The sequence below is a fragment of the Babylonia areolata genome, chromosome 1 (assembly GCF_041734735.1).
Source record: "Babylonia areolata isolate BAREFJ2019XMU chromosome 1, ASM4173473v1, whole genome shotgun sequence".
Classification (NCBI taxonomy): domain Eukaryota; kingdom Metazoa; phylum Mollusca; class Gastropoda; order Neogastropoda; family Buccinidae; genus Babylonia; species Babylonia areolata.
This window is the reverse complement of record NC_134876.1, coordinates 94456180-94472071: the sequence shown is the minus strand read 5'-3', so window position 1 is coordinate 94472071 and position 15892 is coordinate 94456180. Positions and strand designations below refer to the sequence as shown.

Sequence of the window (15892 nt, the reverse complement as noted above, 5' to 3'; positions counted from 1 at the left end):
ACATTAGAAAATACTTTTTTGTTACAGAGTAACAACAACTGGAACAGACTAACCCCAGAAATCAAACGTACACCTAACATAAATGCCTTTAAAAAGCTTATTGATGACCACGATATCATAGAGAACAATGTTTGACTTTGATGGTCAAAGGTGAGCCGGGGCTTGGGAGTACCTGACCAAAAAAAAACAAAAAAAAAAAAAAAAAAACTCAGTAGGAACAACAGAAAACAAAGCGAAAACCGACGGGGTGTATAAAGCAGCAAGGCAACGATGCTTGGCATCGCCCCTGACCTGACCCTGAACTGAACCTGAATTGTTACCCTTCTTTTAAGCCCTCTTCTTGCGAAGGAAATAGCTTCGGTCAAAATATGAGATTTCCGTCAAAATGGCGGCAAACCCAAACATTAAATGACAAGTCCAGACGCATTTTTACTGACATGTGAAACAGTTTGTTTATGCTTCACCTTAAGCTCTTAATCGTTCAGTCATGTCAAACCGTGAGTACTTGGATTTTGGGGGTCCGTCTTATGTTGGAATATGGGTGCATGATGATTTGTGATATTTCATTGAGCATCAGCATAGCAACGGACGCTTCTCATCCACTGTTTGGTCACGAAATATTGTCATATTATGTGAAAGAAATGACACTATTTTATGAACATCATATTTTAAGGGAAAAAGCAAGATTGTGTATCACAATGTAGAATTGTTGCATTTCGTTAACTTAATTCTGTTTGTACGGTAGATTGAAGCAGGACTCCACTCCTTTCTATTTGCTCATCGTGCTGGGAGTGGGAACGAAAATTCAGCAGTCAAACCACTTTGTTATTTAAGGTAGAACATCAAAGGTAATATTTCCCTCCTCCCATCCCCATCCCAATCCCATTATGAAATAACAATGTTTCTTAACTGAGAAACAAACAAAACAGTCCCTGCGACACATTTGTGCCCAGTTTTAAAAGTATTTTTTATCGTCTGTTTGATCCATCCCAGAATCTTTTCACTTTTAGCGATCTCAAGCCAAGGATCAAAATGAAAAGGTGCTGTGAATGATAATGGTTCAGTCTGAAAGAAAACTTAAAACTAATGAAAGAGAAACAAGACATTATTTCCTCTGTGGAAGACCAAGAGAGAAATTGAGCACCCTTTCAAGTTATTTAAATATTGCCTTTCAGATTGAGTGGATACTAGTAAAAACTGTTGCATACTCTGAAAGATATTGAAGAAACTAGTTGATTTTCTACTGTGACAGCTATTGTATATATTTTTTATATGTCAAATAAAAACAACAACAAAAAACAGCATCAACAAGTGATCAGTAAACTCTAAAGAAGAATAGTAACTTTCAGTTTCACCCCTTAAATTTGTACTTAACGGCACAATTTAAGTCAGTACTAAACATTTACCATCAGCATGCACACAGGTAAGTGAAAGAGGGAGAAAAGCAAACAGGAATATCAAAAAGAAAAAAAGTGGTTGATGTACATTATATGTTCACTTCTTCACTTTCAGGCCTAATTTTGATATGAAAAAAAGGAGACTGAATTTAATTTACTACATATATTTTCGAATTGGTGAAGAAGTGGGGATGGTTTTAATGTATTAACATTCCATAATTACATGTAATGTTAGTAATGTTTTAATTATAATTTGTTTTACCTTTAGAATAGTTTATCCAGATTTATAGTGAGTGGCTTTCAATTTCACTTATTTAAAAATAACTGTTGTCATCTGATATTCTTGCTGATCTTTGACAATGATTTAATCTTGATCTGATTTCAGTTTGTTTTAATCGTATTGTATGCACTAAAAGAAGTGGTTTTGTTTGCAGTGTGGCAGCAGCCATATGTCAATGTGTTCAAGCACTTCAGCATCTCACAATGGAAAAGAGCAGGGAAAGAAGGAGAAGTTACTTCTCTTATGGACAAAACGGTGAAATCAACAGTGTTCAAGATCACCGGTCACATTCCAGCCGGTAACTACATTCAGATTCCTCGTGTAGGATCCCAACCATTGGGACTGACGGGACGTTATTTCTACCTGCTGTTCCGTCCAATTCCCACCAAGTATTTTGTGGTGCACGTGGATGTTGCTACCCAGGACAGTCTTGTCATACGTCTGTCTTTCTCCAATCTGTTCAAAGAGTTTAAGTCCACTTCCACCTGGCTGCAGTTCCCTTTCCTTTGCAATGCTGCCAAGGGATCTGTGGATTTTTATGCATCTGTTGGAGCCAGAGGTAATGCTGTGTTTGTTGAAGCTTTTGAACTGACGGTTTTTCATTTTATGAAAAATTCCAATGAAGTGTAAAATTTTTAAGAAGTTTTGTAAGAAGTTTTGAAACTGTGATTTGATGTTTTAGCCTACATATATTTTTGTTATGTATTATTATTATCGTGTTGAAGTCTTTCAGTTTCAGTTGACCTTAGGACACATGTCCTGCTTCATTCAGGTATAGGTATACTACAATATACATATATATATTCTTTGAAAGAGTGGAATGTTTATGTAGTCTCTATATTCATCTGAAATTTGTCAGCAAAAGGGGTCACATACTTGTACATGAACACATGGATGCTCAGGACAGTACTAGCATCAGTAACAAATTACCACTTTTTTATTTGTGGTGCTTTAAATCACTTGAATGAAATTGTTTTTTAGTTTTGCACAGCAGTGATTAAAACATGCAAGAAATGATTGGTGTAAAAAAAAAAATTTTTTTTAAAAAGTTGTTCAAGATGTTGGAAATAACTTTATAACATTTATGAATTGATTACCTCTAACAGATGCATTGTTGACTTATTATTTATCAGAGCATTCTGGGCCAGCTCCATCATCAACGAGATGGACAGTTTTGTGCCTTGATCTCAACTACATCCTGTCCACCTACCTGAACCGCAGATATGCTTATGTCAAAGGCATGCGACTGTGTGCAAATATGTTGGTCAAGAATGTCTTCACCAGTGATGTCTTATATGACCCAGGTAGTCTTAGAATTAAAAAAAAAAAATCATGTGTGTCTATATGTGAAAATGTGTGTGTGTTGTGTGTTTTTGTGTATGTGTAGATGTGCATGTGTGTACTTTTCATCTGAAATCACGGCGTGAGTAGACATTGAAGTGAAGAACAAACATTTGTTTGTATGCATGCACAAATGTTTGGTTGTGACTCGCGGTTGACTTGAATAATTTTTATTGAGATTTTTTTTGTTGCATGGATATAAGTTTTGTTTATTTATTTTTGGTAGTTCTATAGACTTACAGAACACATAGGGCATGATAAATGAAAAGTAGTTTATGTAATGTGTATATGTGAGGAATGCATGTGAGTTTTTGATATGTATAAATGTGGATGCACCCATGTATGTATGCTTCAGTATACATGAATGTGTGTGAATGTATGAGTTTTTTTGTTGTTGTTTTTTTGTTTTTTTTTTACCTTAGGAAGGCTTTCTGAAGAACAAAATCCCATTGATTTGTGAATGTTAAGCACAAAGATTGCTGGAAACAGGGATAGGGCAGGGAATGGACATCTGAGGTATTTATTCAGATGATGAATTGTTAATGCCAGTGTAATTTACCACCATGTAGGTGTGTCCATGGCGGAGGCCAAGAAGATGGGAGGTGGGCGACAGGTCAGTCCTTTGCCTCGGGAGTTTGGCTTTCCCGTGTTGAAAGGAGACTTGTGGCATGACACGTATGATCTCATCAGGTATGTTTTGCAATGCAGTTATAATTTAAGGTGACTTCTGTAAACAAGAAAATGGTGTAATTTATGTCAAATTCTAATTTAGTCAAAATATTTTATTTTTGGGTATTGACGATTCTTGTTTATTACATTTGATTTGTCATGCCATGCCAGTCATTAAAAAAAAAAAAAAAATCTGTGTCACCTCAGTAAATTTTGAAGTAAACAGGCTATTTTGTGGTGGTTTTGAGCACAATTGTGGTGTTATGCACATGAAGATAACAGCATAACTATCAACAATCATGACAAGCTGCTGCAGTAGCATAAAAAATAACAAGAGAGGTAAGGCCTTCAAGACTTACTTGTGATATGCACCTTATCCAGTAAAGGAATCATATGAAGAGAAAAAAAAGAGAGAGTTAAAAAAAAAAAAATCATTGAAGATGTGTTCTGTATTAAACATTATCTAGCTTTGGGAAAAAAAAAAGTGAACAAAAAAAAAGAAGCCGTGGAGTGGAATTGAACCAAGCAATTTATTGTCGGAATCAAAAAGACTTACTGCGCTACAGCTGAAATTGATATTTAAGCTTGTGTTTTTTGTTTAGCACTAAAAAATTCATTACTGTATTTGAGGTGATTACACCGTTTAGATTATGTTGTTTTGATGTATCTCCCCGATTATTTGAAATAAAATGAAAAGTTTGCGGTAAAGAAGACATTGTCATACCTTCAGGTACGTTGCAACATATAGCAGTTTTCTCTAGATGTGCATGGCAGACCGGTGTACACAAGGTTTAGACCTGTGGAAACTGTGAGATGCCATTGATTCAATTTGTTTTTAATGTTCATTCTAACTGATCCAGTATCAGCTTTAAATCATTGATATGTAGCAAACTCATCAGTGGTGTAGTATGTGTTCTGTGCAGAATTTGTATTTCGATTAATTGCAGACAAGAAGAACCATGCCATTTTCAATCCCAAACATAAATTCCGGAAACTGGGAAGAGCCCAGTTATAAATTTCTGGATCTGGACTCTCAAGGAAATAAACCATTATTTATCTGTGAATATGGCTTAATCTGGCAGATTTACAACCTATTATATTGGTATTATTTATACTATAAGATTTTTTTTCCACTATGTCTAATCCAAATGTGGCATTTGCACAGTACTTCCAGAGAAAATGAATTTGTAAAGGTTTACCACACACACACACACACACACACACACACACACACACACACACACACACACACACACACACACACAGAGAGATATACTCACACACACACATGCAATGACACACAGACAACCGACACAGACAACTTTGTTTACACATGTGAGTCAAAAACTTCAAAGATAGTGATAATGGCATTGACAGAGAACATATGTCAGAGTGACCAAATCAGTTGAAGTTGTTTTGAAGTAAATGTAACACAATATCTGTTCCTAAGATCTGAAGTTACAAAATAGACAATGTATTTGTCTTGTACCTTTTTTAATTTAATTTAATTTATTTAAAAAAATTTTTTTATCAGATTCCCACCAGAAGGAGAGAAGAAGCCATTTGATTCTGTACAGTTTTCAGTGGATGACTCCAACAGAAAGTGCTGTGGTAAGTATAGCTATGATTTCGAAATATGAATAGGACTAGTACATCCACAGCTATATGTCTTATGTTATGATGTTTGTTATTTTGTTTAAATGAACACAATGGCTTAAAACTATTGAATTAACTATCTTTAAGTTTCACATTATCTGTCTTTGATAGCGTTACTACTGCTGCTATGAGCATATCACATCACATGGTTCTAACAGACATATATATTTCAGAATTAAGATTGCTTAACTTATCTTTATTTACACTTTTTTGTCACAACAGACAGAAAAAAACTTATGTGTTTTCTGTATAAATTTTCCTGTTTTTAAGCTGAATAGTTTACAAAATGTTAGTGAGACTGCTGTACTTTAATCCTTAACTTTACGTTTTCTCAGTATTGCACATAATGTCTATATCCATTGTTGGATGAATCAGACTTTTGCTTGGTATCTTTTTCACATATTCTCTTAGTATTTGCACCATTTTGCTTTTTATCTTATGGTAGAAACTCATCCAATTTTCCCCCTTATAACTTGCATGGTGCATGTTGCAGAAGGTGTTGAAGAAAAGGCTCACAGAGTGACACCCCATACCAAATCTATCAGCAAGTGTGTGTCAGAGAGGGTGTCCATGATTCACAAACTTACCACGCCCAAAAAGGTGCTGTAGAACCTTGCCTGCTTTTCTTACACAGTTGGCTGACGTGTATTCTTTTCCAGTTCCTCTAGGTTTTCATATGTTGAAACTGAAATGTAGTTTGTTGTTGACTTGAAGTCTTTCTAGTGTGAACATATTGACACATTTTTAGTTGCTGTATTGAAGGAGGGTAGAGGTGACTGGTCTTGCTTTTTCATTTTTGACTCACTTGTGTAAACAAAGTGAGTCTATGTTTTAATCCGGTGTTCGGTTGTCTGTGTGTGTGTGTGTGTGTGTCCGTGTGTGTGTGTGTCCGTGGTAAACTTTAACATTGACATTTTCTCTGCAAATACTTTGTCAGTTGACACCAAATTAGGCATAAAAATAGGAAAAATTCAGTTCTTTCCATTCATCTTGTTTAAAACAATATTGCACCTCTGGGATGGGCACAAAAAAATTTTTAAAAAAAGAAGCCTAATTATATGCAAACTGCATTTACTGTTATATTTATATTTTTTTGTATCTCTAAACTTGGAACTTTGACCTCTTATTCTGACACAACAACAAGAGGAGTCATTATTATCATTTTTTGTTCAAACAGGAACTTCTTTTGCTAAACATGGAATTTTTATTTATTTTGCAAACATTTTGGTGCAGATAGTAGAGAAGGGAAAATACTCTGTAATTAATGCTAGGGAACTTAATTCATCACAAGTGAGTCTTGAAGGCCTTGCTTCTCTTGTTTTAAATTTTTCTATATAATTTTTTTTATTACTTTGATTCTCTTTGTGGATTTGCAGCATTGTGGTAATTTTGAAGGAAAAAGGAAGCAAAAGTGTTTGATCATAATGCCCAAAATTATCTGTTCTGTGCAGTTCTGTTTATCCAGATATTCGATCAGCAGTATGAAAGACAGCTACTGTAGTGATAGCAGTATTTTCTTAAGTTTGAAAGTGTGGAATATTTTTTATTGTCGTTAAAAAGTTGATTTGCTGTGAATATATCATGGTTAGAGATTTTGTGCTACATTAGAAAGAGAAGAAGAAGAAGAAAAATAGAGAAAGAAATGACTGAAGAATTATGAGACTGTAGGAACTTTTGATGTGCTGCATATATTCCCTGGTGATACACTGGTCTGATTAGAAACTCAACAAATATAATGGGTTATAACATTATAAAAATTGGTCTCATCCCTTGTCAAAAATTTATTGATTTTCACTGTTTTATTCTGCTAACTGGAGTGGATGTGTGTGCAAGAGTGTTTGCTTTAAAGGGCTTTTGAGAGTGTATGAGAGATTTTGCTAATCTTATGTGCTATTCCTCAGCCTGTGAACAGACAGACTGTAACACAAGAGGTCCCAGAACTGGAAGTTGATGACAGCACAGCATTTGAAAAGTCCAATGTGCACATCTATGCACATCCTGATGTCAACAACTCCAATGGCACTGGACAAACCAGTACCAGGGTCAAGAGCAACAAACCTCAGGTCTGCTCTGTTTTGAAAATTTGATGAGCATGGCTGGGTTTTTTGGGGTTTTTTTTCTTTATTACTTTTTTAATGGATAATCTGTTCCTTGAATACAGAATGCCAGATTTTGTTCTTTCTGATTCTATTTTATATGTTTATTTAAGAACTCTGAATAAAACTGATAAATGAAATGATCTGTTGATTGAAACATTGACAGTGGATATTTACATTTTCCAGAGGAGTAGTTAATTGCTTTATCTGTCATGAGGGACTGTGTGTGAAATTATAAATCAAACCATTAAATTATTGAACTAATTTTTTGTCTGTACTGGTATCTGTTATAATGTGTTAAGTATGCATGTGTGAGTTAGTTATCTGTGAGTGTATGTGGATATAAAAAGTAAAGTTGAAAAATAAATACAAACGACATTGTCATTGTGTTAACATATATATGCATGCATGCTTCATGTTTGGTTTGTTTCAGTACATGTATATGCATTTTTACTGTAGCTATACTCATTTTCAATTTGCCCAGAAAGGCATCCGACAAGTTTTGGTGGAAAAAAACATGCATTTATCAGTGAGGTTTAGTGATTAGTCTACAGATTCAAAATGTCAAATGAAATGTTCACTAATCTGTTGAAATGGTGATTTTGACATCAAAACATACTGTGATGTCAGCTGTGATTCTTTTGCAGCAAGTGAAGGAGAAAGTGACAGCCCCTGTGTATCTAGCTGCCCTTTCACAGAAGAACTACAAGGCAAGTTTCCTGAATCATTTCCACAGTATGAAGTGTATGGTTATGTCACTGTCATGTCATTGTAAACATTTCATTCACATTCAAGTTATAAATCATACTGATGGCTGGATAGAAAATGGTGTGGTGCGAAACTTTCCCTTTCCCCACTGGTTACTTGTCTTTTTGTCATGCAAGTCTGTTCTTTACATTAAGAACATAAGAGTTAATCAATCACCACTTTATTTTGTAAAACTTCTAATTCACAAAGAATAAGGTTAATGGAAGTTTTATGCCAATACTAATTAAATGAATGTGTTGTTTGATACTTATTGTTTCAGCAAAGTAAAATAATTAAGAGGCTAATTGTTTTTTTTTCAGATGCTTGAACCAGATCCAATCCTGAAACTGAAGAGGATTATTGGATTTGGGGGAGCCTCATTTAGAGATGTGAGTTTCTTTGGCACTCTGATACCAATACATAACCTTTAATGCTTCAGGAAATGGTTGTTATTGTTCTTTTAATTTTAGATACCATGAAGAACAAGCATTGAATGGGAATGCTAGTCTATCACAGCACAGGATTTGTTGCATCAATTTTGCAAGAAGATTAAAATGATACATGAAAGTAGGAAAGAGGGAAGCAGGCTGTTGTGATAAGGTTTATTTTGTTTTCATAATACGTTCTGAATTCCTTGCTTTGCATTGTCAATCATTCTAGCATCAGCTGTGCCAAACATGATTAGCCTAATTTTGCAAGCAGACCTTTCTGATCTGTTGCTGGTAGTTGTCTTAGAAGAGACCTGGTAAGAGTGATACATCAGTTTGGTTTTTCATCATTGGACGATGCCGTGCTGGTATTGTATTGATTTGACCCTGAGGTATTTCTGTTTGCATTCGTATTTCTTTTTATCACAATGGATTTATCTGTGTGAAATTTGGGCTGCTCTCCCCAGGGAGAGCGTGTCGCTACACTACAGCGCCACCCCCCCCCTTCCCCCCCCCCTTTTTTTTTCCTGCTTGCAGTTCTATTTGTTTTTCCTATCAAAGTGGATTTTTCTACAGAATTTTGACAGGAACAACCCTTTTGTTGCCATGGGTTCTTTTACGTGGGCTAAGTGTATGCTGCACATGGGACCTCAATTTATCATCTCACCGAATGACTAGTGTCCAGACCACCACTCAGGGTCTAGTGGAGGGTGAGAAAATATTGGCGGCTGAGCCTTGATTTGAACTAGCGTGCTCAGATTCTCTTGCTTCCTAGGCGGACGCGTTTCCTTAAGGCTATTACTCCACATGAGGTAATAAGTGGCATAAATTTTAAGAGAAATTATGGATTTGTTGTTTAAAATTTGTAGGCAGCATGTGAAAAAGAAAGGGTGAGATGTTCTTCACATCTTGAATACTGAAGGATATCAGTGTTACTGGACCATGATCATTGTGTTGCAAGGCCCTGTGGAGTGGTGATGGGTCAAGCGTGGTGTACCCCTGCCATTCCGTGGTGGTGGTCATGCGAGTAAGCAATGGTCATCAGCGTTTCTTCCTGGGTCACACTGACAAGGTAAGGGGGCAAGCTGAATTTTGGGTGAATCATTAATTATTGTCTGAATTACTTAAACGTAGGCTGTGCTTCTTATATCACAGGCCCATATTAAAAACAAAAGAAAAGAAAAGAAAAAAAAAAAGAAAGACTGATTCAGAGTTATTCTTCAAAAGCAGTAGCATTTATGCTGGCATGAAATATTTTGTATCTGACATGAACCACGTTAATAGTCCCTTTTGTACTGTATGTAAAGTTGATGTGCCATCAGGATTGGTTTTACTTTCAGACCTGCTTTTCTAACAAAACCAAAACCACAACAACAGAATTATAGAAACATAGAAACCAATAAACATTTTGCTTTGGCAGAGGGGGTGGGGCGCAAAAATCATACTAGCATTTTAATTGTAAATTTCCAGTTGACTGTTGGGCAAACAGCATGCCCAGAACAAATGTCCTCATACCCACAGCCTTTCATGCTGTGATGATGACAGCATAGATATGCATACATGTAAGAAGAAGAAGCAAACAGAAGAAGTAGTTAGGAAAATTCTTTTTTAGGGTAGCAGTACATCGCCAAGCTTTATCTTTTATTTTAAAGTTGTTTGCTTGTTTTCATTCAGATTGTTACTTTTTAAAGTTGTTTATTATTTTTTTTTTTTTATTAGTGCTGCACAATGTTGTTTGTTTGCACTATGTATCATTGAAATTGTCACTTTTAAAGTTGTTTGTTTATTAGTGCTGCAGTTTGTTTATAAGTACCACACTCTATTGGTGCCAATAACAGTTTGTTATGTTGGGGACGGGCGCAATATCCGAATGGTTAAAGCGTTGGACTGTCAATCTGAGGGTCCCGGGTTCGAATCACGGTGACGGCGCCTGGTGGGTAAAGGGTGGAGATTTTTATGATCTCCCAGGTCAACATATGTGCAGACCTGCTGGTGCCTGAACCCCCTTCGTGTGTATATGCAAGCAGAAGATCAAATACACACGTTAAAGATCCTGTAATCCATGTCAGCGTCCGGTGGGTTATGGAAACAAGAACATACCCAGCATGCACACCCCCGAAAGCTGAGTTTGGCTGCCTACATGGCGGGGTAAAAATGGTCATACACGTAAAAGCCCACTCGTGTGCATATGAGTGAATGCAGAAGAAGAAGAAGTTATGTTGGGGTTGGGGGTTTTGTGTGCAGGTCTCCTGTCTGTCCCTGAATGGAAGCAGCAGTTTGCTGGCCTCTGGGCAGACTGGCCAAATGAGTGTGGTCAGGGTGTGGAAGTTCCAGTCGGGGGAGTGTCTGTCCATGTGCAAAACACACGCCCACTCCCTCTTCTCTCTCTGGTATGCTGTTTTGTTATTGTTTTTCTTTCTTGCTACTTTTTTTTTCCTGTATGCTTTGTGAATGATTATCAGCAGTGTGGGTGTTTCACTGTGAGGAAATGTCCAGTCTGTGTTGTGGACTAACTTTTTTTCTTTATATATATATATAGCCCTACAAATATGAAATCTACTGGGTTTTTTTTGTTTTGTTTGTTTTTTGGGGGGTTTTTTGTTTTAATATTGTAAAACCTTCATGCATATTGTCTATCATATAGATAATGAACCTGTGGTTGTCCATTTTCCAAGCGAAATACTTTTGACTATTTTTCAAGATTTGTTTACAAATTTAAAAGTTCGGATTTTGTATATTCTCAGTTAGGAAAAAAAAAAAAGAAGAAAATATGCATAGTCCATTTTATGAAGATGGACCATTGAACTGCCTTTCTTGTTACAGTTTTGCTCAGAACGGAAACATCTTATGTGGAGTTGGCAAGGATGGACATGGCAAAACTGTGAGAAACTTTTCCCTGATTTTATTTCTTTCTTCTTTTTCTGTTTTTTTTTTTTTTTTTTATTCTTTTCTTTGTAAGCTGTAAACTAGGTAGTTTGACATTTAAGTACAACAGGGAAAGTCTGAAAGTCTCTCTGAAAGCGTTTGATATCAACCCGGACTCCTGGGAGGAATCTGCAGTGGACCGTGACAAATGGCGTGCTGCTGTGCACAAAGGCGCCAGGTTGTGCGAGGCCAACAGGACTGCTGCAGCTGTTCAGAAGAGGCAGGCCAGAAAGTCACGGGCAAACAAGCTCCCTGACAATGGTATGCCTGTCTTTGTCTGCCCCAACTGTCAGCGAACATTTCGTGCGCAGATTGGACTATTCAGCCATCTGCGCATTCACAGATAGATTCATGAGCATCCTCCCCCCCAATCCACCACCACCCTCCCCCCATCCCCCAGCTGGATGACAACGATGGTCATCATCGATCTCGATGGACACACACACACACAACAGGGAAATTAAAATGCATTGAATCATTATAAATGACATGGTTTTATACTTTTTTCCCTCATGAAATACAAGAAACTTTCTGCAAAGTTTGCTTTAGTTATACTATTGAAACAGGCCAGCAACTTTATTTTTTTTCTTTTGGCTTTTTTCTGTATTTACTTTTCTGTAGTCAGCATATCAAATCATGAGTATTTGATGTCTAAAAAACAGTGTGTTTGGAAGGAAAGTTAGTATCTTTCATTATATTCTAAACTGAGCACTTGATCATCTAGCTTTTCCTCCAAATAGTCATTGTTGTGATTGTCAAGCAGTCGAGCAAATGTGCCTCTTTAAGAAATAAAAGTAGGGGAAACAAATAACGCAGCATAGGCATGCAGGAGGGAGTTGATGTACTAAAGGAGTCTAAAGTTGCACCTATTTTTGATAGCTGAGGACTTTCAATCTGAGTGTCCTTGGTTCGAATCTCGGTAACAGAGCCTGATGGGTGAAGGGTGGAGATTTTTCCGATCTCCCGGGTCAACCTGTGTGCAGACCTGTTAGTGCCTGAACCCCTTTCATGTGTATACGCATGCAATCCTGTAATCCATGTCAGCATTTGGTGGGTTATGGAAACAAGAACATACCCAGCATGCACTCCACTGAAAACAGAGTATGGCTGCCTAAATGGCGAGGTAAATGAACAAAACGTTCACACACATAAAATAATACATGTATGTTTGAGTGTGTGTGTGTGTGTAACTGAAACCTGATTGAATGACACAGGAAATAAATGTTGAGGGCCCAAATGACAGCTTTCAGTCGGCTCTACCCATATAGGCAGCCTATTTTCCAAATGACTCCATGTTCATAAAGTGCTTAAAGCTTGGTCTCAGACCGAGGATAGGCGTTATATAAGTACTCATATTATCATCATCACTTCTCAGTATAATAGGGGTAATAGTTTACACAGGACAGGATTCAGTCCTCTGCCACAGTCTGCACCAGTGGGTCATGGTAAGTACATTAGATTGAATATAATTTTAGGAAAAATAATGATCTTTTTAAAACTGAAAAGTAAATAAACATCTTATGAAGAAAAGCTGTTGACCTTGTTATTGCTCGTGTGTTTTCATGTTTCTTTTTGTCCTTGTGGATGTCAGGATGATGGAACAGAGTAACATTTTTATCATTTACTTTTTTGTGGCAGCTGGTAGTAATCTGGAATACCAGCATGGTGATTAAGAAAAGGGAGGTCAGCATTGTTGCAAAGGCACACTCCGATGTGGACATCTCTCGCATGATTGTCGCTCCCTTTGATGAAAAACGGTGAGAAGCTAGTCAGTATCTGAAAGGCATTTGTTTTGGAATGATTATGAATCAGAATGTCCTTGATTGATTTAGAATTAGAATGAGAATCAATTTTCAGTTTTAATTGTCAATTGAAACTTAACCAGGTGTATAAAACACACAAACACACTCACACATACCAAAAGTCAATGACCAGTTAGCATACAAAACAGAACAAGAAACTGAATTGTTTCTTTGGGCAACAATGTTTCTGACAACAGTTGTAAAAATATCCGAATGAAGCTTGCATGAGCAAACTGGTAACAGCTTAATCGCTTTAAAGTGTGTGTGTGTGTGTGTGTGTACGTATGTATCTGTATTTACTTGTGTTTTGCTATTTGTTAAACTGTTGTGATTTGCTGACATGCATATTGACTGCTTTTAATAATATTACTGGTTCTACCATTCTATATCATCTTTATCATTGAAACACAACAGTGGTTTTCATGAACAGGATGGTGTCTTGTGGAAGAGACAACATACGTCTGTGGCGACTGAAAGATGGCACTCTGCGGTCAGCGCCGGTCAATATGGGGGAATACCACTCCATGGACTTCACTGACATCTGCTTTGAGGCTGGTCACCACACCAGTAAAGATCCTGAAGACCAGTTCATGTGAGTGGACTGGCACAAGGGAGAGAGGTGGAGGAACAGAGCTGTCAGGGTGAAAGAGTGTAGGAAGAGAGCAAAGATGTACTGATTTGGAGCAAAGTGATCGCACAATGAAATTTCAGACATGACATTTTTCAATATGGAATCCATCTGAAAGGAATTTTTGAAAATGGCAAGGTTTTATAATGTATATATATTACAGGATATATATATATATATATATATATATATATATATATATATACGATTGTAGGGAGAAAAAAACCCCAATGACCAATGACTGTAATTATGTTTTTATTATTTTATTTATTAGTAAGTGCATGAGTGTATGCTTGTGAACAGCTGCTGGGTTTTTTTGGTTTTTTTGGTGGTTTTTTTTATAATAAGGATCTAAACAGGATTTTGTATTTTGTTGTTGTTGTTTTATCTGTAAAACACTTGACAGCTTTTAATTTTCATCTTCTGTGTGTCCGCTTAGCTATGCTTGCAGTCGTTCCGGTCACATGTTTGAGATAGACTACCAGAAAGTGACTGTTCGACATGTGCGTCGTCTGCTGCCTATCTCCAAGAACAAAGACAAAGATGGGATTCGTTCAGGTCAGTCTTTTTGGAAATCATAATCCCTTGCACTGACACAGTTAGATGAATTTCGCATGTGTACACACATGTATTCATGCATACACACTTGGATGTAAAACAAGACAATCTCCAGTGACATCCTTAGTCTGCAACTCCTTTCTCAAAACAGTCAAAGTTTGTGTGACAAATTCTGCTCAAACTGTATGGCTTCTCATTGATGACTTCCTCCAAATTCAAATTGCCAACAAACCTATCAATGTTCTAAAAATTAATAATTATTTCAATAAACTTGGATGATACAAAAATTATAATCCTCATCTGACCTGACCATCCACTTCACCGTTTTGCTGTTAGTAGTCATTTGATAATATTGTTTTGTTAAAATTGCTGTTTCAGTGCAGTGATATGGCCATTTCAGATAAGTGAAAAAGAGTTGTGTGTGTGAGTGTCCTGTTCCAATCCTGGTGTGTGGGTTGACAGGTTCAGGACTGGCCATCACCAGCATGAGCATGAATGAGACATTCTGCGTGACTGGGTCGGAGGATGGTTTCCTCCGACTTTGGCCTCTGGACTTTGCCCATGTGTACCTTGAGGCTGGTAAGTTGCAACTGCAGACAGCTAAATGCTGTAGCTCTCCATGTCTCCCTTTCCCCCTCTGTTTCTCTGTCTCTCTGTCTCTGTCTTTGTCTGTTTGTCTCTCTCTCTCTTTCTCTCTCTCTCTCTCTCTCTCTCTCTCTCTCTCTCTCTCTCTCTCTATCTCTATCTCTCACACTCACACACACACACACACACACAATACCTTGAGGTTGGTAAGTTACAACTGCAGACAGTTGTCCAGCTAAATGTTGTGTCTCTACATATCTGCCTTCCCCTCTCTGTCACACACACACACACACACATGCCACACGCACGCACACACACATGCATGCGCATGCACACACATGCACGCACACATGCACTAATGCACGCAAAATATTGTCCGCTAGGTCCAAGTCCATGTCCATAAAAAGAGAATAAACTTTCAAAATTAAGACATGCATCATCTCTGAAATAAAGGAAATTACCGTTAGCTACAATTGACAAACATTTCCATCATTTCCATCCTGTGTTGTAATTGTTGACAAAATCAGTGAACTTTACATATATATATATATATATATATTTTTTTTTTTTTTCCCCCTGATGTCTGAGAGAGAATATTTGCGTTTTCAGAACATGAAGGAAGTGTTACAGCTGTCAGTCTGTCTGCTGATGGTCTCAAGATTTTGGCAGGCACATCTTCGGTCAGTGGGTTTTGTGTTTGTGTGTGTGTGTGCATGTGTAAATGGCATTTGAACTGTTTTCCCAAAACATTAAATAAAAAGAAATTTAAAAATTGCTTTT

General features: G+C 37.0%; 1 protein-coding gene across 1 annotated transcript in view; it reads left to right on the top strand.

The window, feature by feature from the left end:
• The first annotated feature begins 381 nt into the window (after positions 1-381).
• Positions 382-15892, top strand: part of LOC143289677 (WD repeat-containing protein 90-like) — a 45549-nt gene continuing 30038 nt past the window's right edge. Inside the window, exons 1-17 of the mRNA XM_076598727.1 lie at positions 382-497; positions 1832-2236; positions 2811-2981; positions 3588-3708; positions 5222-5298; positions 5837-5943; positions 7245-7406; positions 8087-8149; positions 8507-8575; positions 9576-9686; positions 10859-11004; positions 11438-11495; positions 13178-13296; positions 13772-13933; positions 14409-14527; positions 14990-15106; positions 15722-15792. Coding sequence (XP_076454842.1) covers positions 488-497; positions 1832-2236; positions 2811-2981; positions 3588-3708; positions 5222-5298; positions 5837-5943; positions 7245-7406; positions 8087-8149; positions 8507-8575; positions 9576-9686; positions 10859-11004; positions 11438-11495; positions 13178-13296; positions 13772-13933; positions 14409-14527; positions 14990-15106; positions 15722-15792 — 2088 coding nt within the window. The 5' untranslated portion in view covers positions 382-487. The remainder of the gene's footprint in view (positions 498-1831; positions 2237-2810; positions 2982-3587; positions 3709-5221; positions 5299-5836; positions 5944-7244; positions 7407-8086; positions 8150-8506; positions 8576-9575; positions 9687-10858; positions 11005-11437; positions 11496-13177; positions 13297-13771; positions 13934-14408; positions 14528-14989; positions 15107-15721; positions 15793-15892) is intronic.